The 27,781-nt window shown below is 40.3% G+C and overlaps 1 protein-coding gene across 2 annotated transcripts in view; it reads right to left on the bottom strand.

Moving 5' to 3' along the window:
• Window positions 1–305: 305 nt before the first annotated feature.
• LOC146385262 (E3 ubiquitin-protein ligase SMURF2-like) overlaps window positions 306–27,781 on the bottom strand; it is a 67,910-nt gene continuing 40,434 nt past the window's right edge. Inside the window, exons 5-20 of one of the 2 annotated variants that reach the window (XM_084930891.1) lie at window positions 26,972–27,037; window positions 25,361–25,445; window positions 24,929–25,012; window positions 23,221–23,432; window positions 20,383–20,467; window positions 18,602–18,760; window positions 17,573–17,629; window positions 8,897–9,110; window positions 6,233–6,336; window positions 6,003–6,117; window positions 5,551–5,729; window positions 4,756–4,893; window positions 4,486–4,606; window positions 4,153–4,354; window positions 3,481–3,556; window positions 306–3,339 (exon numbers count right to left, since the gene is read on the bottom strand). In XM_084930891.1, coding sequence (XP_084787017.1) covers window positions 3,240–3,339; window positions 3,481–3,556; window positions 4,153–4,354; window positions 4,486–4,606; window positions 4,756–4,893; window positions 5,551–5,729; window positions 6,003–6,117; window positions 6,233–6,336; window positions 8,897–9,110; window positions 17,573–17,629; window positions 18,602–18,760; window positions 20,383–20,467; window positions 23,221–23,432; window positions 24,929–25,012; window positions 25,361–25,445; window positions 26,972–27,037 — 1,997 coding nt within the window. In that variant the 3' untranslated portion in view covers window positions 306–3,239. The remainder of the gene's footprint in view (window positions 3,340–3,480; window positions 3,557–4,152; window positions 4,355–4,485; window positions 4,607–4,755; window positions 4,894–5,550; window positions 5,730–6,002; window positions 6,118–6,232; window positions 6,337–8,896; window positions 9,111–17,572; window positions 17,630–18,601; window positions 18,761–20,382; window positions 20,468–23,220; window positions 23,433–24,928; window positions 25,013–25,360; window positions 25,446–26,971; window positions 27,038–27,781) is intronic. The other variant, XM_084930892.1, reaches the window with a different exon arrangement.

The raw sequence follows: 27,781 nt of genomic DNA, 5'->3' as shown, positions 1-27,781 counted from the left end.
TCTTTGGGAATCGTATTTAATGCCTGTCAGACTGTGCACTTTGCCTTTTTGTTGCTTTGTTTAAAATTTGAAAGACAATATGAAGAAACGACAGACCAATGTTCTCTAAGATAATTTTCAACACAGCATCAAATATGTAGATTTTCTGAAGGCCCTACCTGTGTCACCCCCCCTGTGAACCCCCCATACGTATTCACTTAAGTCCTACTTAATAAGCAGATTATTACATGACCAGAAAAACCATCACTCAAAAAAAAAAAAATTACAGCTACAACAATAGATAAAAACCACAGTAACAGTCATAATTCTATAAAACATAATGCTGTTAGGTCCAAACAGCACAGTTTTATTGCTCAGCTTTCTGCAAGGGTACAAGAAGTTTATAACTTTGCTTCTTTATTGTCTTTATGTACAGGTGTCAGTTACAAACTCACAGAGCAGCTGATGTTAAAAACTATGCAAACATATACTGTAATAATAAATACAAAAACAGGATTCAAAAGGAAACATGGTGCATTAAAAAAAAGAAAAAAAGTTTTTTTTGTACTGAATTCCACCAAAAATCATTAACTCGCTCACACACACACAGGAATTAAAGGGGAGAGGAGTCTGCCGAACACTAACTTGTTGTGGTTTTTAACCAGCTGATTTTTTTTTAAGTGCACAATATCAACCAGAATCAGATTTAAGTTTGCGCTTTTATATATCGCAGATGTTGCTTCAGAAGGTTAACAATCATCTGTAAAACTGTTCATACTGTCTGATTAATTTGGCTGCTTAACAGGAGGGAGAGAGCATTTTCCCCCTCGTCTGGAAGCACTCAGCCCCGACAGCTTTTGTACGGAAGACCAAACTGTCCGGAAAAAGTAAAGACGGCAACAAAGACCAGATGCGGACTTTGTGCACTGAATAAACATACTTGTGAGTCTATATATGTCATCTACATAAAGAAAAATATTTAGTCCAATAACTATTTGGTAAATAGAAGGAAGTGTTGGATTATAACTTGGAGTCCAAGTATGCATAATGTGTGCAAAAAACAAAAAAAAACCCCATAAACTTGTAATGCATTTTTCCAGTAAAATTATCAAAGATAAAAATCAATGAATATATCTGTAACTAGACAAAGACCACAATTTCAATGTACTCACTTTTATTTGTTTTGTCTCGTGATGAACAAAAATAGAAATAATTATTTAAAAAAAAAAAAAAGGTTTACCATGCGAGGGGTGTCTGCTAATAAACCACCGATGGCTGCAAGTAAATGCAGATTACATATAACGACAACAATAAAATTAAAAAAAAAATAAAATAAAGAACATTTATTAGATTCTTTCCAAGTCAAAAAGTTTGCTAAAAGGAAAATTTATGCAAATAAATAGCCTTTAATCTCAAGCATCCGTTCATGCAGTGTGTGGTTTTTGTTTGCCTGTTTTCTTTTTGGATGGATGGAGGCTTTGCTGATGGAGATGCTTCTCGCTGTCGCCTCTCTAGTATTTCAGTGACTTTTCATTTTGGCTAAACATTTTCACCATGTAGCACCCAGGAGCTCAGCAGCAGTCAAACTCCAGCATTTGCAGCTCTTAAGATATCAGGACACCCAACAGCACAGAAACAAAAAACAGAAAAACAATGAATGTCGCCAAACAGATCGCTCCTGTACGTGTGAAATCACACCGCTGTCTGTGCTACCAGACCTCCAGAGCAGCAACTGTGGTCTCCTGTGACAACGTATGTTTGTTAAGAAGTGACGGTGAAAGACCACAAGAAAACGTCACTTTAAACTGCTAGGTTTACACTAAGGTTTAAAGAAAGGGCCCCCGTATACAGTTGTATCCCCTCCTCACATACTAGCCTAATGTAAAATTAAAAAAAAAATAAAATTAAAAAATAAAGGACAACTTCACCTGAGAATGCAAAGAGGTCTGTGACAGACATCAACATGCTTGCATTTAAACTGAACAGAAAGAACAAGCAACAATATACAAAATAGCTATGTATTTGTACATATATACTTAAAAATTACAGGTGTATAAGATACTTTTTACTCTGACTATTTCAAATGTAGTTGTATATCAAATGAAACGTGATATATTTCAATCTAATGTGAAGAAAGCACTCCTGCCATTACCGCTCAGTTTGTAAAGTGCTCTAAAGTGACGCGAGAACGAGAGAAAGAGAGAGAGAGAGAGAGAGAGGAATACTTCTGCCTGTTTAAACTGATGATGTGACCGATAACGAGCAACTGCCCTCAACAGCTTTTCGCCGAGCCTCATTCCGTGGACAGATGTGCTCTTTTCACATATGCTTTGACATTAAGTGGGCTGAGGCAAGCTTGTCCGGACAGAAAAAAAAACAGAAGAAAGAAATAGGCATGCTGCTGTAGACAAACGTGTGAACGCGAGCAGGGAGAAAAAGAAAGGTGAACCGGAGATGAAGGGCGACTGCGACATGGCTACTTTTCCTTGTACACATGCAGAAACACACAGACAAGCATCATTACACGACTGCAGCGATTTACGGAGAAAACATGATTGAGAATCCTTCACCGCCAGAGTTCGACCCTCAAAAACGCCACGAAACACGAGGACCTACGCCCGAATCATCTGTGACAAGTTCCACTTCAAAATGACACGAAATGACCTAACAGGTACAAAATTACTGCTGGTGCGAAAAATCAAACTAATTACGGCCCACAGATGATCTTTTCTGACTCTATTAACTGCCTAAATTATGACCTTTAGCATTTTGAAATGAAACCCTATCGATATCGAACATCGAGGACATCGAGGTAGGATGAAGTCGTGGCACTCCTACGAGATCAGGAGCACCAGCTCCACGAGGATCGGAAGGTGTTATATATGCTGAGGTTAAGATGGCTACTATGGTTTAAAAAAAAAAAAAAAATGTATATGGCTACCTGCAGTATTAAAGATTCAGTAGCATGACATGCATCAGTCAGTAAAAACGGCAAAACAAAGAATAATGGCTGCTAAATGTCTGGGGGGAATTTTCTAAGATGCTGACGATGACAGAGGGAGGACTCTATAGCAGCTGTTAAAACGCATCGATAAGGGAAGAGTGTGGACCGTGGTGGTGAGAGAAGAGGAAGACTGTAGGCTGGACACGCGCATCAGGCTCCGAGCGAACCTGTTGGCGCGTCACAGTGTCGGAAATAGTCACTATAGTCCTGCACAGTTACACTCGTTCATACACAAAGACACTCTACAAGATGGCTCTCATTCCACTGCGAAGCCACACGTCTCCTCGATTGCCGTCAGTAGCTTGTCGTACAGTTTATCATAGCTCTCGTAGGGCGGAATGTCGATCCGGTTAAAGCTGGAGAAAGAGGAAAAACAAAAGAGGATTTTGACATGTGCTGTGAAAAAGGATCATTTTCTACTCCAAAAATATTTAAGTTTTTGTTCCTGTTAAATGTGTAACACATGGATCAGTCCTGGAGATACACGTCACACATACCAGGTATGGGCTTTGGGCAAGTTATTGGTGTTGGCATCAATCTGATGAATGGTGAAGAGTCTGGGCCCTGCAGCACCTGCAATCAGAGCACGAACAGGATCCATCACCAACATAAAAGTGAACTTGTTATGCTGGTGAAGGTACAAATACTACAATGTATGTAAAAGTAATGCCTGTGAGCAAAAGCTCTGGATTTAGACCGTTACAAAGACCTAATTTCATAATTTTCCCCACAACTCTTAGATAAAAAAAACCAAAACTGATAACCTGATAATGGCCATGGCAGGCACAACGATTTGGCAGCAAACATAGTCGCTACTCCCACCTGCTGTGCAAACCTTCTGTTTGTGAGAGTCAGCCAATCAGAAGAAAGTTGGCTTAAATTAAGAGGAGGTTTGTTTTAGACAGCAGATGAAGACAAATAATGATCCAAGAGTACAAGAAGATGTAAATATATGAAGCTGCACATGAACATGAAGTCCTACTCACTTTTTAATTTCAAAGAAAACTGAAGGAATTGCCCATTTGTTATATGGAGGGAAAGCAGAACCAATATTTAAAAGTGGGGTTCTACCTTTTTGTGGGTTCACAAAACAATTTAGAGCTGCAGGCAGAGGCCTGCTGGGAACACACACACACACACACACACACACACACAGTCAGGTTAAGTACCCTGTAAAGCCTTGAAGCCTTGCAGCGGGACCCTAGATGAGCCAGTAACAAACTGCAGTAATCGGGCCCTCCTCTCCTCGTCAAACGACTCCACGGCTTTCCAAAACCACTTGACGATGTTGGTGTCAGGGGTGCAATGCTTCAGGCGGGTGTTTGACTTCCAGTCGGCGATGTCTATCTTTCCCAGGCCGCACACAATCAGCTGAAAGAAGAGACACTTTTACATCATCCTGGAATTTGTTACAATACCTGAGTGGGCATAGAACCCATCAATATAAATGAAACATGACGATCTTTATGTTTTACAAGAGGTGCTGCTGTCATCTAATGTACCTCTAGTTCCTTCTCGTCAAAGGATTTGAGCAGATGTTGTGGGATAACCTCATTGAAGCCTTTCTGCAGAGCCAGAAACTGAGCCTCAATGCCATGAAGGAAACGCCAGTTCACATACAACCTGCATAGAGCATGAGAGAGCAGAGGAAACAGAGGGTTATCATCAGACAATGATGCAGAGAAGTGTAAATACGGAGAGCTTGCATGGGCTCAAATTAAACTCTCCTACATGCTGCACATTGTTGTCTTTGGGTTTCTTTTAGTCCATACCTCACATATTCTTTCTTGGTGTCTTCTGTCACAGAGATACTCTTCCCGTTGGGTTTGAGTTCATGTGGGATGATTTCTCCGTAAGCATTGTGCTCCACACAGAAAGTGTGGTCCAGGACACCAGTGATGTCATTGTCCCTGAGCAGACAGGGAGACAGAAAATACAGGATGTAGAGTGATAAGTACAAGCTCATTGATTCTGATTTCTTTATCTTTCAGTATTTGTTCCACAGTCACTAAATTAAGAGAATTATACTCCCAGGGTGTTTTGTCGGGGCCATTTGTTATGTCATGTTAATGTAAAGGTTTTTGTTTTTTGTTTTGTTTTTGTTTTTTTTGGGGAGGGGGGGGGGGGGGTTCTCCAGTGTTCACCTTTACATGATCAGCAATGTCTGAGTAAGAAACAGAACCAACTGCATCACCAAAACAAAGCTGTTTACCATTAATCAGGCTAAAACAGAGGCACACAAGCCAACACAATTTTTAAAAGCTGCAGGTGAAGGAGTAAAATAGGCTGTTCGTTTTTGACGTCGGATGTTGCGCTCATGTGGCAGCAGGGGGCAGTGCAGTCATAAGAAATGGTTTGGTTGAGGACGAAATGATCAGGTTTTTGTGGGTATCTGAATAAGCGGTGCTCTGAGCTTTGTTTTAATTCATTTTAGTTTATGCAGACATGTTTCCCCCCCTGCATGAGTGAAACACCTGAAAGAAAAAGTCTATACTATGATTTCAACTTTGTGTTGTCAGCGTTTAGAAAACAGATTAAAATAATGATGTGAAAACAACAGGACTCACAAAATCCAGACGAGGCTGTTGTGTAGGTCCGGATCGACAGATTCCATATCATCCAGCGTGATCGGTTTTCCTAGCAGCTGTTTGTAGAAGGGCAGAGTGAAGCCTCCGTCAATGTAGTGGCCGTGAAACACTGCCATGCCCATGATGCGACCCACAAAGTGGAAGTATGACAGGTGCTCCTGCAGATTAAAACACAAAACAGTAATAGATTGAGGTTTCTTCCATAGCTTATCACATTCAGCTCACCATTAAGCTGAAGCCAATGGTGAAAACTCAGGAGAGGAAATAATTCACTAGTTCAAGGCGTACAGAACTGAAGCTTGATCATTTAAAGGTGAAGTTGTTCTACCTACCAACCCTATTTCATGTTTTTGCCTGCAGCAATTAGCCGTTTACATACATTATCACATGTCTTATCAAATATTATGACTATTAAACCAAAGAATTCCTACTGGGTTGACAGCAGAGTCCGGGTTAATCTGTAGAGTGTAGATATCATCTCTAGAGTACTGGAACAGGCCGTAGTAAGGGTTCAGCATCTCGTGGGACAGCAGGTACAACCACTCCCTAACACAAATACGGGTTCAGTGTGAAAATGTAATACAAAATAACACTAACAAGCATAAATCAACGTTTAATGATATTTAAAGTACAGGAAAATAAAACGCATGGGACATGTTACCTTGCTACCCCGCCATAATCCAGCCCCTCTTCTCCTCTGAACTTGATCATGAGTCTCTTCCAAAGATCTTTCGGCCGCATCTTCATCACCTGCCGGTACGACTCCTACGAATCAGCAAATTTAACATGCAGGTCAGTAAAAGACGACACCCTTCAGTATCACATTTCTATGCAATACGACTTAAACAGTGGCACTGCTATCTTTGCTGAATGGAAATACACCAACTTTGCAACTTTGGTTGGGTAGGTGTATTACCTGCTGTGCAAACACACCAAAGACTGTAAAGGAAACCAACTCACACCTTCAGAGAGTCGTGATGTGTGAAATAAATCAGAACAACCAGTACAGTTTGTCACTGTGCCAAGCGCTCTCAAACTCCACGGTCAAAGTTGAATAAGTTTGGCCACCATCAGTGAATTTTACCTATTAATGAAAACTACCCGACCTGGTAATATAAAGGGAAGGAAGAAAGTTGATCATTTGTGTTTGAATTCAGTAAATTACAACAACACAGGTTGTTGTCTGTATGTGTCCTTTTTGTTTACAGGTTTCTATTCAAACAGACATGTCGGGTGTGTGTTTTAACAGGCAGGTAGCTTGCTGTAAACGTCGCCTTCCTCTTAGGGCTTCATAGTTTTGGTGATGAGGAAATGAGCGAAACTATTACAGAATATTTTGCTGGACTCCCACTCCAAGTTTTTGAAACTTCAAAGCTGTGCAGTCCTGAGTCAAAGTTTCTATAATCAGACCAGACATGAGAATATTCATTCATGTGCAGCCTAAGATACTACAGAATTACTACCATCATTAAATACTACTATTAAGATATTGCTTTAAAACAAACAAAAACCTAAATCCTCATCATCATACGGATCCTGTACAATTAAAAAAAGGTTTTGCTTATCAAGATCTGTCCTCTAACACAAGTCCAGACGCTCAAAAGCCACCCTGCAGTAAACAATCTCCTGCCACAGCAACGGCACTGCCGCAGCTGTGAAAACATGACAGATCTAGGCTGCACTGAGTCAGCTGCAAGATTCAATTCATCACAAACACTTTAGTTGTGTAAACTACAGTTTTGGAGTCTTAAAAAGGTGCAGCTGATGTCTGGTAAACCACACAGCCAGCACGTGGGAAACAAATGAAACTAGCCCTCCGACTACAGAATGTTAGTGAGCAAAAGGATTTGTGTACAAAGTCACCAAAACATTACTGAGGGACATCAGAGAAACTCAGTTAAAGATCATTATTTAGCTAAACATTGAGTATGACAGAAAAAAGACCCCTCCACCTCTGAAAGGTGCTAAAATGAAGCCAAAAAACCTGAAACAAAAATAGCGGACCACAGTAAACAGAGTTTTACGAGTAACATTAAGTAAACTGGTTGATTACTTTGGCCTGCCTCATTGTAGTTTGGGTCTGTACAGCATCAGTGAGGAGACGCCGGTGTCTCCATGAGAAGATAAGAAGCCGTCCATGGAAGGGAGCAGAGTTTATTAACTTCAGAGGATTATTTATTTTCCTTCTATATCAAGATCTACTCTAATCTACTCTACCAGTATCTGTCATGTCAGGCTTGTAATCAGAGTTGCTGTGAGGTAGCAGTACATGAGCCTACATGCAGAGCAGTAAGCAACTTTTTCTGTTGACTTTTCTGTTTTCAGTTAAGTGAGATTGGCATTCGTTTTAAAGAATCAAACAGGTGCAATGAAATATCAGCTTGTGGCGCAAAACGAGTGTAACGAGGTGTCACCGTCACTGCAACGCTGCACGAAAACCTCCAGTAGATCTGCACTTCAGGTTTTCACACTTTCTCAGACGTTCTTCCTAAGCCATCACATCAAAGGGAAATGAAGTCATATTCTTCATCGCGCAGCTTGGAGTAATGAAGTTACGTCTAGCTACAAACACTTGCCACTGCTGCCTGAGCTCCTTTCCACACCCCCTCCCCATTACTCTTCAGCTGCTGAAATCATCCAGAAAGAATGCCTCTGCCTTGGTAGAACAAATGTTTGGGAGAGCACGAAAGAGAGGCAGAGGAGGAGAAAAAAAAAAGGAACATAGAAATAGGTTTTTTTGTGGTGTTGTGAAGGCCATTCTGTTCTGCTTTTCCCTGGAAATCATAAAGTAGCTCTCAGTACTGGTTCTGTGCTGTAATGGGCTATTTCTGATGCACATCGTAAATGGGGTGAAAAAAATTCCAGTAAAAATGCAAAGATTTGGGGTTTGCGAGCATTATGTTATTGTTTTAATGCGTGGGCAGCAGTCATATGATGCTTTCAATGCCACGTGATTAATTAACCATGAATTTGTATGTGTGTAAATTCTTAGTTATTAGGTTTAATTTGTATACACATGTTTGTGGCTGCGTTCAGACGTCCTTCAGATGTTTTCTGTTATTGTTTGCAGCACACAAAAGTTTTAGGTTGGAATGCCAGGTTTATAAATATGACAACTATTCTTAGATAAAACATTTGTAGTCATGCAGTTCATCAATACAGTTCATGGAAATAAAGGTTCAGACGGTTCACTACCTCTGAACACAAAGAAGCGTGGTGTTTGTGTTCATTTTGCATTCTAAGAAGCATGAAGGTTATGAAAAGCTTCAGACCACCTGACCGTGTGTTTTTCCTTGCGTGAAAATGATTCTGCTTTATTCCTTACCTCAAAGATCTCCTCACGGCTGACCTCAATGCGGCAATGGCCGGCCTGGGGTTGGTGCTGAGAAAGCTCCTGTCGCAGAATTTTCAGCTTCTGCACCAGGTCTCTCTTGTACTTGGGAACCGTCAGGCACTCTGCCTCTTCTGGTAACTGGGCTGGGGACAGGGCTTGCTGAGGGCCACCAGGAGCAACCTGTTCCTTTAACTGAGTCGGATGGCTGAAGGAGGTGAGATGATCAGTAGAGAATAGAAGAAAGGGAGAAGAGCATGGGAATAGATGGAGGGAGGGCATGAAAGAAAAGCAGGGGGAAAAGAAAATGTTTGTCCTTAGATGTTCTTTCCTGAAAGCAAATTACTATTGTGTGATTGTTTATACAAAGACAGAGGAGATATGTCCGGTAGGGAATTCCCTAACTCCGCCATCCACTAACCACAGGACCAGGGAGTTTTGTAAGAAATTCCCTCTGAAGCCCTCACCCGCTTCACTGGTCTTAAAGCAAAGAGTGCTAAACAGAGCTCTAAGCTCTGAGCAAATCTAATCCAGACCTGTGGACAGGCTGAACCTTTGCCCAGACATTTGGTAAATATCACCACCAGGAAAGAGAGTGAGGGAGATAAACCTTGAGTAAGCAGAGAGACACAAACAGACACAGAGAAAGGGGGGGAAGGGGGGGGGGGGGGTACGAAAATTTAGACAGGACAGTGGTGTAAGAGTAGCTGGCGCCTCCGGCGAGCTCAACTGGACCGATAAGTTGATCTGTTCTTTTCCTCTTCATGTCAAACTTGACCTACTGTTTTGAAAAACACTCTCCATCCCACAAATCTTTACTTCCTGTTTTAAAGCTAGAGAGGTCCGTGGTTCCCAGTAGGTATCACTGCCCACCAACAAGCACAAGCAGAGCTTTCATCTAGCCCGCGGAGCTGCCCTCCCTTTCCATGCAGTTCCTGCTAAATTCGTTTTGCTAGATGTCCATAGACCTGGAGCTACAGATATGGATCATATGTGAATATCTTCACATTTAGGGGGGGAAACAAACACTTTTAGAAAAAAGGACTAAGAACTAAAGTATGATACGTTTACATCCTCTCTGTAGAGAAAGAAAAACAGAGCGGTTACAGGACTATTCATCATCAATTTCTAGGACAACATTTCAAAGAAGAAAAAGGAGGGTGAAGGGAACAAGGAGCGGGTGATCTTAGAGGCGGTGGAGGAAGAGATTTCAGCTGTTGCTGTAGCAGCAGGTGAATCGGGATGTGAAAGTACCACTGCTTCATCTCCAAACTCAGGCTCAGAGCAGGAGTCTTTAGCTCTCTAGTCTATCTGAGCGGTTCTCAATTGTGTGTATCAAAACAATCTCACTTTAATTCTAAAACACAGCAACTGATGTGCTTAAATAACTGGTTACATCCACACAGACAGAGTGTCAACAGAGTTTGCTAACTATGAGACCATCAACATAGCATTTTGTTTAAACAAACAAAAAAAACCCATTGAGGCCCTTATTTTTCTCCTCTTGTTTAACTTCTTCCGCCAACTTAATTATTTGAATTTTTTAAAGCCAACTGCTAAAGTCACCTCTAGTTTTGCTCTGAATTTAGATGGAAGCCTAAAAAAAAAAAAAAAAAAAAAAAAAAAAAAAAAAAAAAAAAAAACCCAAACAAACCATAGTTTCATGATCCTGATAGCATCTCTGGTCGAAACTGACTGGCCACTTTGTCGTTTTCTTACTTGAACTAACACTCTAAATAGATTTTTCACTATTGTCCATTTCTCTCAACGTGTGTTTTTCTTGTCCTAACACAAAATAGAAAACCACCCTTTTCCAAAATGCAGTTAACTATAATTCCAATTAATGCATTCAGTTCATGTTTGTGCGGCAGCCTTGCATTTTTTTAGACAACAAGGTCTATTGTGAGGAAGGTGGAATTTGACACTGAGGCACTTAAATGCTGACCTTCATCTTATTTTGCCCCCTTCGTTTTCAGAGCTTCTATGTTCTAAGAAATATTTAGATACAGCCTATGGAACGTGAGCCATGGTGAGGATTCATGTTCTAACTTCCTCCAGCCCTCACTGTGGTTTCGGTGGTGAGATGCCTGGGTGGGCCTCGTAAAAACAAACTCCATCTCTCCCTTGAGCAGGGCAGCAGCCCTCATTTTCCTGCGAGGAGACATGCAGGCAGCAGACGACTGCTTTAAAAGAAGCTACTGTCCTCTGCTGGGAGTGTCAAAGCTGCTGTTGACTAAACAAAGACAGCAAACCAACCGGCATGAATTGAAACATAAAAGAATGAGAAAGAGAGGCCTTCCAATGCAGCATCACATATCCACCCACTTATTCCAACACTTAGTGTACACTTGGGTTGTTGGGATCAGTGGGTTGAAAAAGGCCCATCTATCTATGAGGGCTTTCCAAGCTAAACGGGTACAGTGTTTCACCAGCCTATCCCTGTAAAATCAACTCAGCTGCTATTTATTTTATTGGCAGGCGCTGGGGCTCCTAGCATGTCAAAGAAAGGGTAAGACTGCAGTACAGCAGTCTTGAAAACCACTTTTAGGAAGGAGGAGGGGAAGAAAAGATGCCTTAAAACAAAACGGAATGAGTTGCTTTTGGCTGGAGGACTCAAGAACCATATAATAAAGCGTAATTTCAGCGCACTTTTTCTTCTGAGGGCAGAGTGCAATTAAACATACGTTTCGGCATAGTTCACTGTCTCAAGTTCCTAAATGGGACAAACTCTGCATATTTGATGGTAAATATAGAAAATACAAGCACAGCAAAACTGAAAAAATTTTCCCTGAGCCAAAAAAGAGAAATGGTTCTTACTGATGTGACAACTGTGAAATATGATGAGTGGGGAGAAATCTAAACTTTCAAATTCAATCTAAAAGACACAGGATTGTGATATTGTTATTCCATGCTAGAGGGAACAGGAAAAAGAGGCTGTAAAGGTCAAGAAATTAAGACGCAAACATTTGCACGAACTGGATGACCCACACCTGAACCGGCAGAGTCATGATAGCCTTCTATCCTCTCTCTGTACTTGCAGGCTGTGTGTGCAGAGCTGCACGTCTCTGTGTGAGAAAGTTTACTTGCTGCTTTTTACACTACAGCTTGCACAGGTGGGATATAATGAGTGGTGACTAAGTGTAGTAGTGTTAAAGCCACATGAACACACCCACTCTGACCCACACCCAGCCCACAGAATCAAAGGGCCCTTTAATAGTGGGGCTATCAGGCTGGTGCCATGCTCCTTACACTTAAAATGCATAAGAGAACAGAAAGAGCGGGGACAAATGTCACTGTCGTGCGTCTTGCCAGTGAACCGTGACCTTTGACATTCTTTCTAATTTTAAAATTAGAGAACTTCTGCCTTCTCTAAAAGCAGATGCATTACAGGAAATAAGCACTAGACAAACTGTGGATAGCCTGATGAAGAAAATATTCTGTGTATGAAGACATTTTCTAAAAATAAAGGATTAACATCATTTTCCATTTCTGATCATTATGTGATTTCTGATTTAATTAGAATTTTCAGCATCCCATGGATACTAATGCCTAGCTAAAACTGGCAGAAGTTACACTGTATATATTTGTTAAGATGGATTTTTTTTTCTTTTTGAATTTTAGGCTTTAATCCATGTAGTCTTTTCTGTTTGCTCTTATACTAAAGGTTCCCTTTCAGGTGGCAATCACTGCACTGGTGAATCATGTCAGGTTTAGAAAGTACAGTAGAAAAAGTCCAATTTCCATTTAGCTCTACAGGTTATTATACTAAATATAATCATAACTTCACAAAACATCAATGCAAATGTTGACATCAAGATTTACTGTTTGGTTGGGAAAATACCTGCTGATGCCCAGCAAGGCCCAATCCAGCGCCACCTAAAAATACCTTCAAGCAAACACTGATGTAATTTTTCAGACATACTCTATGAGTGGGTGCGAAGCAGGAAGCTAAGTATGCGAGAGACGGTGTGGCAGACCACAGTAATGCAGCCGTGTCTGACTGTCTGACTATTCGAGCCCTGCATCAGCTGAGGTCAAAGGCAACAGGGCTGTGAGTCTTATTTAAATGAAGTGTACAGGATTACAGTTTGCATCCCAAATCTGCTCCATGCATCTAATACTGCAGACTAAACATGCTGTTATTACAGAGAGGAGGAATCTGAATCATGAAACAACAGAAAGAGTGCAGAAATGTGAGGTACTCTAGTTAGAGCAAGCTTCCAGCCAGCGGTTTTTTGTCACTGGAGTTAAAAATCAAGAAAAATATTGTCTGCCACATCACATAATTTTTTCAGCTGCTGTTTACGACATTGCGGCCTGAAGCACCAAAGGCTGAGCTGAGGTCAAGGATAATAAAAATGGAGCACATGTCTGCATTAGCTGCAGTGCAGTGAGTCAAAAAGAACATGAAATTTTTTTAAAGAGCTTCAGGATCGATAGAAAGATTTTTTTGGAAAGATCATCAATGTTTGATGGCGTGAGGTGGGCAGTAAATCTGTCAGAGAGAAGGAGTTGACCGAGTTTATATTTGTTCCAAATCTGATCTGCCTTCCTCTGTGTCTTTTTAAAAAAGTCATCATTTTTTTTTCCACTCTATAGTCAGAATCTCTTCATTGTTTTTGAGTGGCCAAGAATTTCATTCTGTGTCTGTGTGACAGAAAATGACAGGAACATTAATTGTGGTAGTGGAAGGAAACACACAAACAACAACTGCTTTTCTTTTCCAATATGCACGCAAAATTTCCTGTTGTGCTCTCTCCTCCTGCAGTATGCATACTTTTGTTAAAACCCACTCACTCTCACTGAAATCAATTCTTGCTGCTCTGAAATGGAGTTTCATGCCGTACTTAAGTGCGTGCTTGTATGTTATAGACCTAGGAAGTAGGAGGAAAAGTTAAAAAAAAAAAAAAGAAAAGAAAAAGGTATCTGATCTCAACTTGGCTGATCTCTCTTTCGAGGTCATCTTGTGCATGACTGGATGACTTTTTTAGATGTCTCAGTGGAAGTCACATTCTGTATCCTTACACTTGCACTTGTGCTTCTGTGATGTCAGCTAGATCTCCTCCAGAGTGTCAAAAAGATTCTTCAACTTTAATTTTATTTAGTGGAAGTGGAAAAGCTTACTGGGAGCCAAGTGTTATGAGTGGGACAGGTGGTGGGGCAAATATTTTGTTGGTGTGTTCTCAGTGTGCTTGATGTTTGTGAGAGTAATGTATTCAGTATATTTTGAATTAATATATTATGATGCTTTTTACAACTACATGAATGCACTATTGCTGTGTGATTTATTACTATTACTGAAGGTTACTCACCATACCAATACCAACTAGATTTTTAAATCTTAATATAAAATGAGTAACAGCAGGGTGGACATTAGGTAAGGCTGCACTTTTTGCAGCGATCTCATATAGAAAACTATTCCGTGCGTATATAAAACAAGTCCGCGGCTCTGAACCATAGTAAAGGGACCTCTGGCTAATACGCCGGGTTCTGTGTCGGGCTTGTAGCCAAAAACTAGCTTTACTTTGTTGTCTGTGTCAACTTTCCTAGCGAGAGACAGAGAGAGGAGTTGAAAGGCTGCTCCAACGGAACTTATTGTTTCTGAGGAAAACACGAACACAGTGTACAGTCGAGTCTTAATAGCTTACTTACAACTGGGCTCGTCAGGCACTCTTTTTGGCTGCAGTGGTTATTATTATATTTACATGCTTCCAGCTCCCGTTTCTGCTCGATGACAACTCGTACTTTACGACTCTCTCCTTTCTCCCTCCTCGCGCTCACAGACACATAACGGGTATGGCAGTCCATTCTCCCTGCAGCACGGACTACACTGCCCATGAGGCTACATTCTTTAGGGTGATGCCTGTAACACTCTCCCTATTGCCTTCATATTAAATAATTTTTGAATAATAATTTTTAAAAATATTTCTTCACGTCATTATGCGGGCCACAAACAGAGGTGACATGGGCCACGAGATTGAGGCGCAGGCATTAGAGGCTCTTAATGTGTGTTTTGTTTGAGTTTCCACCGGCGTGGAATTATCAAAAATAGAGAGGGCATAACCTAACATATGAAACAGGGAAAGACCGCCGTGAAATCCATTTATTTCAACAAAGTAACTGTATTCTGAATATCACCTTTTTAAACGGTAACAGAATACAGTTACTCATATTTTGTATTTTAAATACGTAACGCCGGTACATGTATTCCGTTACTCCCCAACACTGCCCGTGTACTGCATTTATGCTTGGGAACTGAGGACTGCTGTGTTGAAACAGGAGACCTAGCTCTCATCACCACTAATGATCTTAGATGTGACGAGTCAGTCAGTTTTAGATTTAATCATAAATCGTGCAGTTCAAGTCATCATACTGGCACTTCCAGGGAGAGATCGAAACAAGCAGCTGTACTGGAAGCTGTCTGGGTATGCACAGAAAGATGGTCTTGAGGAAGAGATCAGCCAACTTTAAATTAGGTATTTTCATAATACCTTAAATGCAGTTTTTAAAAGTAGATAATATGCAGCAATACTGTTTGTAAATAACAGTGAAGCTTGGCCCTTTCTCCGCCAAGAGTGTGTGAAAGACAAGAGGCGCTTGGTGACTTCTGACTTGCTGCCGACCAGAATTCGCTAAAATAAAAAAAGCAAATCAAAGTAGATGTCACTGCATACGGATCATGAGTGATGACTGAAACAGGTTGCTTTTCAGTTTACAGATTTTCCAAAGAAAATGCTACATATTATATCTTTAAATCCTGACAGCGATAAAAGAAACAGGTCCTGGTATGAAGTCAGCAGAAAAATCCGACACCTTTTCAGGACAGAAACGTTCAAGGTGGAAGCACAAAGGAGATTAAAAGAAAAATACACAACAGGGAGGAGGAGATGTAGAACAAAAACGGTGGTGGTGGTTTGACTGGTTGTTCTACTAGTGTTTACAAACCGGCTTAGTAGACAGAAACTTAACGAGGCTGATACTTCCAAATGTTTCGACGAATCTGCTTCACTCGTGCAATATGTGTAAACAGCCTGGTGTGGCATTCGTGCATGTGCCTATGCAGCCTCTATTACTGCCTGCTGTTGTTTGTGTACATGCCGTCACAGTTCAGCCTCTCACCCAGTAAGAAGTTCAACATTTATCACCACTAAGAAAATGTTGTGTTTCAGTGCCAAAAGTAGAAAAGTGACTAATACTGAACACATTCCAATTTTGAAGAAAAATAAATAAAATGATAAACTGATAAACTGATAAATAAACTGATTTTGAAGTGCGTTTACTTTTTCCTGCCACAGTGACTTTTCTACTTGAGTACATCAGGGTAGTAATTAAAAGCAATGTTGCCAGTTTTTGGTTATGGTCAGACATAAAGGAGCAGCTTTAAGGCAGCAGATACTATCTGAGCTGAAATTGTTTTTACAACTGTGCAGTTTTACATATGCGAGGTATACCACTGGACCATCACACGCCAAAGTTTTAAAGCCCAATTAAATCCAGCCAATATTCAACTAGGCTCTCTAAACTCCCCCCCCCCCCTCTGTAATTGTACCTATTAAAAATACAAATAAAGAGAGCAAGTGCTTACTTTTACATACAATAACATATTCGGATATTACACATACACCTCATCATATTTCGGCAGAGCGGAACATTGTCCTTGCTGTGACACAAAATTGCAAACTGACTGTCTTTCAGTTTTATTTTCATTAATATCACGCGCATCACTGCAAAAGCTGCAGTACAAATGACAGCTTAATTTTTCAAAGCTCTAAAATGCTGTCTGGACTCAAATCTCACCTAATAAGGAGTCAGACAAGCGGTTAACGATGCTGACTGTGGATAACATAACTGAGCTTCAAATCACAACCAGAGGCTGTTCTGACACATATGGATACTATTTGACCAAATGACCAGATGTTGATTTCCCAAACATGTCTATCGTGCCAGCCGCTATTATTGCAAGAGGTTTTGACTAAGATTTTCTACCAAAAAAGCAAAGATGGAAAAATCCCTACATCTCTCTGTATGCTCCTCTTGTTCTAATAATCCCCACTGCACACGCTGAAAGTCGTAAGTAAAGTAAAGAGACCTCCCTGACAGCCAAAATACTTCCTAAAATTTAGTCTGTCGTGTCTACAAAAATACCACAGACAATTTTGGTGTAATTTTCACTAAATTATGCGCCCGGCCTACGTCTTCTGTTGAAGAATAAAAGACCTTGTGCTAAGCTAGCAGCTGCTTTGCTAACATGTGTTTAGTATTTTCATGAGTGAGGTTTGGCTTCATTGGGTCAGTGTACTAAGAGCTGATCTTCCATGGAGGCAGGCTGCTGACAGACTAGACGAGCATAATGAAAGCTGAACTGACAGTTCTCCGATACGGACAGCAGGCCAGAGAGTGTGTGTTTAAAACTTGCATGGCATCCAGTTGAAAGGTAACCTTGAGAAAAAAGATTTGCACATGTTTACAATAACACAAGCAGACATGCTCCCCCTTTAGATGGCATTTTCTCTCATGGTATTATAACAGTGCAAGTCTGTGTGTATATAGTATGAAAGCCTATGTGCCCTGTGGACAGTTTATCTGTACGTTGCAGATTATGTGCAAGCATATGAATGCTCATGTTTGTCTCTATGCATGTCTGTGTTTTTGTGTGCATTTGTGGGTTACCTGAGGTTAGTGTTTTGGCTGTCCATGGCCACACGGGAACCATTTGGACTTGGGCTGCTGGAGAAAGCAGGAAAGAGGAAAAGACAGAGAAAGACAAAAGGGGGGGAAACGAAGAAAAGGACATAAAAGAGAAGGTGAATGGCAGAGAAGAGTATTGGAGCATTGAAAACATCAGGGGATGGGATTAAAAAAGGAACGGAGAAAGAGGACAGATGTGAAAAAGGACAGAATAAAGGACATAAAGAAAGAGAATGTAGGTAAGATCAAACAAGAAAAATGGTGTAAAACAATCCAAAAACATGGAGAAAATAAAGAAAGCAAGATTTTTAAGGTTATAAACAAAGAATGGGATAGAGTGTTAACATAAAAGAAAATAAAAACACGACAGAGGAAGTGATAAGGAGGAATAAAACAACAAAAAGAGTGAGTGAACCATATACATACTGTTGATTTCCACTAACACAATGAGCGGGAAGCTCATTTTAAAAATATTAAGCCATTAATGTCCCTCTGCTTCAAATACAAAGATGTCAGAGAAAGCTAAAACAAACCTTAGCAGTGCAATAGGCACAGTGAGGTCAGCACTCAATGACGATGAAATGCTGGACTTCTTTTAGAAGAAGAAGAATATGAATGATGTCTTAATTAAAATATTTACTTTATTTTACAGTCATATCCTTGATCAGACTTCTCTGTTACTTTAATGGTTACCTGGTTTCCAAATAGCTGAGGGTGCTTTACAGAAACTACTGTCAGTGAATTATGTGTTTCAGTCACCGCTACGCTCATTACTTTATGATTATAGAGGGACAGCTAATAAAAGGCTACAACAACTATATACCTGCATACTTCCAACATATCTAACTTCATTCTTTGGCATCTGACAGTTGTATGGAAATGTCTGATTCTTATATTACAGAGTGAACAGTACACAATAAAAGCAAGCATTTGTCTGTGCATACCACCACAAACCTAAATAACAACCATGGGACTGCTCTCAAAACACTCTTGAACAATTGTTAAACTCACTTGAGCACTAGATGCAGGTTAGCAGACAGCCGTGGGTCTGTGAACTGTGTTGTTCGATTGTTGTGGTCAACAAAGTAGACACGGCCGGTGGCAGTGTTTCTGATCTCCCAGCCGGGTGGCAGTGGGCCAAGCTCCTCACAGTTTACATTGCTTAAGTCCCTGAACCAAAAAAAAAGATTAAACTGTTACAACAACAATTTAAAATCATATTCTAAATTAAACTGTAAATTCACTCATGTTGCATTGATCAACCCTCTTTAATATAAGTAACTGGATAGCACTGACACCATTAACTCGAGGTAAGATGAAAACGTTTTGCTACTATGATCATAAAAATACTACTTAAGTAGTTACAATTACTTAAGTGCTGTTCCTTAACTACAAGGTCATGTCATTAGGTAGCATGCATATGCAGCTACAAGTGGTGAGAATGAAACTTTTACAGGATGCAATCTAAAAACAGGCACTGCTGGTGCAGAGGTGTACGAGGAGACGACCTTGAAGGGGAGATGGGCCGTGCCACATACCTACTACAATTAATACACTACCAACTACAGTAAAACCAAATAACTGTTCATTCTTGTATAATTCTTCTTCTGACGAAGTTGTACTTTTTGTATTTTCTTACTCAGTTGTATATAGCATTTGTATTTCTATTTTATTCTATTGTATATATTATTCTATTCTATTGTATATAGTATTTTATTTTATTTTATTGCATTCCAGTGTTTTCAAATTTCTGCTACATAACTTTGCACTTTTGCTGTAACAAAACAAATTTCCCACCTGTGGGACTAATAAAGGTCATCTTATCTTATACAGAATTTTATACGAGGGACAATTTGTTGACATATTTGATGATAGCTGTGTTAAAGTGATAATAACCTGTAACTACACTGTTGTTACCACTGAAATGATCATTTTGCCAAAGTCCTTGTTCTTATTTCGTGATTCTCCTTCTGTCTTGCAGAGTGACATTTCTGTTAGCAGAAACTAAAGTTGCGATCTGGGACAACACTGTAGCCTGAGGAGCTTCTGTGCCTTTCCTTGTGTGTGAATCCATTGTCCTTGTGTGAAGTGAGGACACATCACTCAGGCACAAAGCACATGCCTGGCTGCACTCATCGCAGATACTGGGTCATTTTAGCAGCTCTGTCCAAAATGACCAAACCCAGAGGTTTATGCTCTCAGTCGGATGCTATGTGAGCAGAAGCTACATCAAGGTGTAGCCAAAAACATAACGCAACAGAGCTGCTTGTAATCTTTGAGGAATTAAGCAGAGAACTGTTGAGAGTTGGTGAAAAAGCATGATTGAATGCAGAACCATTGGCTTATAGTTTGGTCAGTTCAACAACAACAAAAAAAAAAAAAGAAAAAAAAAGAAATGCAAAAATGCATCCAAAAATGTTCTTCCAACTCCGCATCAGACCCAGGGGTTGTCCGTTTGGCTGACACTGACTTGAGTCTGAAATTTGACTAATAAGAGTGTTTTTGAACACGAAAAACAGCAACAAAGGAAGAAATAAGGTCTAATTCAACCAAGTCAACTCCAGTTTGCTCTTGTCAGTTTTGCAGTTTTGTGTCAGGTTTGATACTAGAAATCGAACAAAAAAGACAACACACTGATTTCAACACACATTGAAATCAGTGTGTCGTTAATTCCAGTACAATCATATATATTACACAACTGCATATGCCTTATCAAATAGGAATTGAAAAGGGTTTTTACAAGTAAAGGCACAATGAAGATGAAAAGAAATATATGAACACAAATGAGTTACCTGGGCACCCGGGGATCATGCCATGTGCTGACTCCAGTCTGTGTATGGAGGAAGTAAACTTGGCCCTGCTGAGTTGTTCTTTGTTCTGTAACAGAGAGGAGATTCATTTGTCAAAAAAGGCCAAAAAGAGCACAGAAAAAAGCTTGGGTCTGTTTGTGGGACCGATGTTCTGCAGTCTACATGGGTATAAGCAAGGATAGGGAGTTTGTGTATTCTGGAGTAGGAGAAGTCTGTTTATAATTTATGTGACAGCCAAACTGCTGGGACACTGTTGACCTAAGAGTTTCTTAAGGTGTGTGCCAATGTAATCAATTAGTTCCTCTTCAGTCTCCAATAGGCGTATCCCAAGGGGATGGGAAAAATAAAATGTGAGGGAAATGTATCAAAGACTTCCATGAATGTTTTTCCTTGTGGACAGTTCGCTGATGCATCCTAGTTGCCTTATTTCACTTAAAGGTTCGTGCGTGCTTTGAAAGTAATCCACCTCCGTTAACCTTCAGAAACAAAGGAAATGGAAAGTTAAATGCTTTCATGTCGCCAAACCCACTAATGCGTGTGTAAACAACCAGAAGAAATCAAAGGGGAGTGACACTCATTTGTAAGCTATCATTAGCTCATTGAATCTGTGGTTCCATCCAGCGCATAGATGAATGGAGAGCAACTGTGTGAATGTTGGCATAAAGTCAGTGCTGCAGTGGTGGGGTATTCATGTGTATATTCACCAGCTAATCCATTACTAACTCCCACTCCAACTTCCTACTGGCAAAACACATTCCCTCTCTCCCTCTTATTCTCTCTCACCACACCCAGCCAGTAGTTCAGAGGGTTCAGCTAAGGAAGAAAGCTCTTGAGTTGTTGGGCATCAGTGACTCACTTTGTCCAACCTCAGCCAGTCTCAGTGGACACAGCAGGACCTTTCAAAGGGGGCACAGATCCAGTAGTGTCATTCTCAAGCACTGGCATATAAGCACCACACTTAAAATAATAATTTATTTTACAGAGACTGTGGCTATTGTGGGGTCCACTGTGGCTGACTGTGAGAGAAGAGCACTTCTTTGCAAAGAAATCTTTCCCACGTTGGGGAGGGCAAAAAACAAACAAAAAAATAAACCCCAAAAACCATTTCTCTGTTATTTTCCCCCCAAGTACTTGCATGCTGTAAGCAAATCCAGCTTAAAGAATAGACCAAAAAAACAAACAAAAAAAACAATAAACTCAAGTCTGTACTTGGAGTGAAACACTGAGCTATGAAAAGGATTCCCACCTTCTTTTCGTTGTGGGAATAATTGCGTGCAAAGCCAAAACATTCCAATAGTTAAAACGAGGAGAGGTGAGGAGAGGAGAGGAGAAGAGGAGCAGTAACACAAACTAAGGCTACGTTCACACTGCAGGTCTTAATGCTCAATTCCAATTTTTTGATCAAATCCGATTTTTTTGTCTGCTTGTTCACACTACAAATAAAATGCGACAGCAAACGCGCTCTAGTGTGAGCTCTGTTTAGACCCAGAGCAAACAATATTGTTTGACTGATGGCCATTCGGACTTTACGTTTCCCAAATTTTGCTTTAAGTTATTGTGTTATTTACATAATAATGTAAATAACCTAATAATTATCCTTACTGCTGTTTTAGAGGAGCGGTGCTTCAAAGGATAGTTGGAGATTTCTGTCAGAATCTGCAGATTATACAGTACAAATAAAATGTTCACGTTGTCTTCCCAACAGTTTCACTGACATCTACACTGGATGGCCAGGAAGCGTTCGCGATGTCTTCTCGGGCGCTGATAATTGGCGTCTGTCTTGTGTCAGTGACGTAAAAGACGGATTTAATGAGACATGACCGTTCAAACAGCAGTCGCTTTCTAAAACATCGGATATGTATCGGATTCAGTACCACATACGAAAGTGACCCAGATCGGATTTGAAAATATCGGATTTGTGCCGTTCACACTGTCATACCATGATCGGATATGGGTCGCATAGGGTCAAAAAAAAAAAATCGGATTTGATGCGCTTTCGCCTGCAGTGTGAACGTAGCCTAAGTGATGACTGCAGTTGTCACGATGTGCTTCTGCAGGGTGGGGGTGGGAAAGGAAGGAGGCGAGAAAGTGTGAATAAATCGAATGACGGGACGGGAATACAGGAAAAGAGAACAAAGGGGAGGTTAGAAAGCTATTTAAATGAGACTCTCATGGAAAAAAAAGTGCCCCCAGGCAACAAACAAAATACTCGCCCCAGGATCAGAGCGCCACGTCTTTCATCTGCATACCTTGGATATTTGGGTTGGGGGGGGACTGATTTTGGATTGCACTTTTGGATGTTCCAAAATGCACTTTTTTAGTTCAACGAACATGGGATTTGGTAACCGCTCTAGTCTGAAACAACAGCTGTGAGAACGTAGTAGCTGACAGTATAATCACACCAGTACAATATAATGTGATGTCAATGAGGCAGCTTTCACTCAGTGGTAACAATAAGGAATTTAAATATAAAACAGTAATTAATACTAGACTTGTATGCATTTCCCGCTTTGCCATGTCTATATTTGTATACAACAAAGTGGCAGAAGAAAAAATCTGATGAGTTGGATGAGGTTTTGGCTTATACTTGTCAAGTTCATGCTGGCCGTAGAAAGAAACTCCATCTTTCTTTAATGTCTCTAAAAGTTGTGAGGCATCACAGATACAGCATTGGTCTTCATTCATTATGACACAATAAGCATTCCTGACCAAAGCAACTCCCTACAGCGTCTGGTTTAGGCCATAATTTGGCTGTAGTCTGAACCACTGATGTGTTAATACTAAGTGTGTGCATTTGTGTGTCACTCCTCTGTCTCTCACCATAACCCTCAGGCAAATCTGGCGGCGTATGTAGGTGTGTTCGACTCATGTAGTTACGATGCCGCTGCGATCGAACCCTTCGCTCCTGGATCCGCTGTTCGCCCGGAGGGCCACTCGCCTCTGCCCCATTAACGGGCGTCATCACTGGGGTGTTTTCATCCACCACGCAGCTCAATGGACGCCCTGATGGGCTGGAGTACTCTGATGCTGGTCTGGAAAAGAAAAGAAAGGGCACATGGTCAAAGTGGGGTGATAAGGGGTTTGTATTTCACTTTTGCCTCCATTTTCAAATCACATTCTATGAATTGGTACATACTCTGACAGTATATTTCTTGGCATATCTGAAATAGCTAATCCTATGTTTGAAAGAGCATTTCTATTCCATCTTGCTATAAACTGGGTGAATAACTGAAAAGAACAATGTGTGCTTTTATTCCTACAAGTCGTATGTGTGACTCCAAGAAACAATTTTTTGGTAAAGTGATAAATGGTTGGCTTTTAGTTTTGGTGAATTTAAGCAAATGTTTACCCTGCTTGCTTGTAGGAACCTGGTTGGGAAGGATGCAAGAAGTGTGTGACTGCAGGAAAGCTGTGTTTTCTGTTAAGTCTCAGATGTAGCAAGTTGATCTCTTTTTGGTAAGCACACAGACACATGGATAGCATCTTTGTTGCAAAACACTTTGTTTCAAAAGCTCTCTTGAAGATAAATGTGTTTTATGATAATGCTTAAGCTTTGAATAATATCAGTGATTATGGGTTGCATAAAAAAAAAAGAACAAAGTCATGAGACTACAGTCTGTGTCAGCATGTTAAGAGCGGGACTTGCAAACAGATATCTGATAAGGAGACACAAACACAGACAGGCTGGCTTACTGGCACTCATTGTGTGTGCAGCCTGTCTGACCACTGTCTGGCTGTCCAGAGTTACTGACGCCTTAGCTATCTAAAGTCTTGGACCCACAACCCCTCCAAATGCTCTTCCTCCTCCCATTTCCTCTTTCACTGTGCTTATTTTTTTTCCCCATCTCTGCATCGACTTTCCTTTGTCCCGTCTTCATGTTCTACTCCTGGACAAGTGTCCCCTCACGGCAACCTAATTCATCAACTCTCACTTTGTCATTGCATCCTCCTACACCGTCCTACCTACTCGTCTTCCTCCTTAAATTCATCATTTCCTCCTCCTCCCCCAAATCCACACCGCTTGACCTTTTCCTCACCATTATTTCCTGCCGTTCCAACTTTGTTCCACTCTGCTGTGTAGGGGTGACTAAAGATGTGAAGCAAAAGTGGGTGAGGTGGTCCAGGGTGTTATTTGCTTACACTCCTAATGGCTCCACTGATACGGGCCAAGTAGGAAGGCGACAGTTGTTCCTGTAGCAACGGGGACCAAATGAAGCCAGGCTGCCTGAATGGCTGGATAGTTTATTTAGCCATTTGTGTCCGTGTGTGTTGGGGTGGAGGACTAAGGAAACTGAGAGCATTATCAACAGACTGTTTTTGTTGTGTTGAAGTGGATTTTCTTCTCAAAGGGGAAGTGAGGAAGGAGTACAACCACTTTCTCAGATCCTCGTGCAAGCTCTCTATAAAATTTGCTTTGGATTAAATTTGCATTCTTGCTGTATGTAAGGTAAAATTAAAGTGCAGGTACATTGGTATTCTTTTTAATATCCTACATAGATTAAGGTATGCTAAAACTAAAGACATGTACCTGGTTGGCCTCTCCCATTGTGTGGTGCGTGTGATGTGGTTCAGGTACTGTATCCTTCCAGAGGCTGTCCTCCTCTCTTCCCAGCTGTTTCATTGTACACAATGACACAAAGTTAATATTCACCATTTAAAAAAAACTAAACAACACAAAACAAACAAACAAAAAAACCCACACAACATTACTTCATTTGTTAGAAGGATAATATTCAAAAGTTACTACTTGCATATTTTTTTTTAAATCTCAAACTCAAACTAAAATTTGCCTAATTTCTAATAATATATTATAACTAATACAAGAGAGGTTGCACTGCACTGATTTAATTTAATTCAATCAAATGGACAAACTCCAAATACAAAAATAAGGGATTTTTTTTTTAAATTAAAAACAGAACTAATAGCCAACAGGATAGATAAAATGTCTGAGGATACTGACCCGTCAGGTAAGTCATTGTCAAATAGACGACTGCAGTCTACCACTGGTCCTCCAGAACCGATGCGATCTCTGGACTGAAGACTTACTACAGTTTAAGACGAGAAAGATAATACAGCAGCGATTTTACTCACTATAAAGGCTCAAGGTAAATTGAGCATTTTGTATTCTGTTATGTGTTTGTGTCACTTAAGCCATTTTCACACATGCACTTTTCTCATATGCAACCAGCAAAGCTGCATAATATAAGAAAACAAATGTCAGATGACGTTGGATTGGACATTAAAAAGTCTTTAACCTGCCAGCTTGTGAGTATAAAGTCAGTGAAATGTAAAATAGATGTTATTCGCCTCCTGAAGGCAAGCTGTAGAAATGTATTTTCACTTCAGGGTAGGGCTGCCACAAACGATTATTTTGATAGTCGACTAGTCACCGATTATTTTTGCGATTAGTCGACTAATCAGATCATCATCCATTGAACGTATAACGTACAGCTTATTGCACCAGCAGCATCTGCTCTTATATAACTATCATTAGCTTACAGCTTTCAGTGTTTAAGGTATGTGCTAACTAAAAATAAAGACAAGATGATAGTTTATTAAATTTTAATGAAATTTGCAGATTGTTTCGGTGAAGTTTAATAAACACCTTGCTATCTAAAATATAACAGGACACCGGAGTATATTCTCGAGCATCTCACACTTCTGATAATCAGCTGTCTGCTTGATGTTTATTCAGCTGTGTAAAAACTATAACTTTAATCTCAGCCAAACCGATTTACTTAGGAACAAATAAAATACTGAAAAAAGCCAAACAATAACATTTTGAAGTTATCTAAGTGACTTATATATCATGTTTAACCTGAGTAGTGAAAGACGGCGGTGGGTTTGAAAACGATTTGCCGGGAGTCCGGTGTTCTCACGGCTCTAGTGAGCCTTGAACCCCGGCTAGCTATCGAGCTAGTGGGTAACAGACGTCTCCGAAAACGTCGGAGCGCTTTTGAAAATATTTGGTGTCTTGATAAACTGAGCAGATATTTGAGGTTTACACAGCTACATTCTCGCCTGAAAATATGTTAAACGTTTATTTTGTGACCCAGAAAGAATAATAAGAGTAATATTAAAACTAACTAGCTGCCGCCATTGTTTATAACTGCGCCAGGCCGCGCTATGAATTATGGGACAGAGCTACTTCTTCTTCGGGGTTTAACGGCAGCTGGCATCCTTGTACATGCAGTGCTGCCATCTTCTGTTTCAGTCCGTTATTACACTCTTAAATCCTACTACTTATTCCTGCGTCTTTTGTGATCTTACAAAGCTTCAAACAACGCGTCGACTATTAAAATCGTCGACGACTGATTTAATAGTCGACATAATCGTGATTAGTCGACTAATCGTGGCAGCCCTACTTCAGGGTAACATCTCTATTTACATTTCAATACTTCTGTTTCTGAGACCAACGCATGAAGCTGATGATCTGAGTTATTTGCATAATGGTAAATGCAGGTGTTAGAGACAATGCCAGGTGGTAACTGTACTTCATGCACAGGCAAATGGGAAACAATACCCACACACTTAAACAAGCAGTTTATGCAGTGATAACAGTATTTCTTACCTACTATCTGTCCTCTCACAGTATCATTGTCATTGGGGCCCAGTTTATTCAGGTCAAGTCTCTGATCTGCAAACAAAATAGAAAAACGGATTCAGCATCTGCTGCATGTTTAACCTTTAAAAGTGTACCTTGAGGAGTCATACCAATAATGACACTAAAGAAAAAAAATAAGAAGTTGTGTAGGTAGCACAGGCTATAAATACAAGATTGTTATAACTACTGGGATGTAAAAAAATAAATAAATCCGGGTTTAAACCCATAAGCTGAGCATTTGTTACGGCAAAACCAGATGACGCAAGCGAGGACTTTGAATTGTGGCAAAAAGTTGAGCCAGGATTAGCATTTTTTGTGTGTGTTTTAAATAGTGCAAGAAACCATAAAAACCACTGGATTTTTGAAAAAAGGCTTTCTTCTACTTCACTTAAAAGCCCATATTTCTGTGCATGTACAGAGAATACTTCACATGTCCATATAATGTTTTTCTAAGTCTGTAAATTGGACCGCCGCTGGTTTCAAATGAGTGGTGATAACCCAATTTTTAACATGCAAGTTCAATAGCAGTTAATAAAAAGAGACATCTGACTTAGGAGACAGCAAATGTAGCTATGTCTGGACACAAACTGTAATTAGCCTTGTTGTTTCTGAGTAAGTAAGAATTCACTGTCTGCTCAGGAAGGGGCAGTGGTGCTAGACACAAACAGCAGAGGAACATAATCCAAGTCAGTGAACAAGATCCAGACACAGATACACTTGTCTCCACACACACACACACACACACACACACACACACACTAGATCCTACAAGGAGAT

The sequence above is a fragment of the Perissodus microlepis genome, chromosome 6, assembly GCF_051167445.1.
Source record: "Perissodus microlepis isolate ML-2025 ecotype Zambia chromosome 6, ASM5116744v1, whole genome shotgun sequence".
Taxonomy (NCBI): Eukaryota; Metazoa; Chordata; class Actinopteri; order Cichliformes; family Cichlidae; genus Perissodus; species Perissodus microlepis.
The sequence above is the reverse complement of the archived record's forward strand: the minus strand, read 5'-3'. Positions and strand labels throughout refer to the sequence as shown.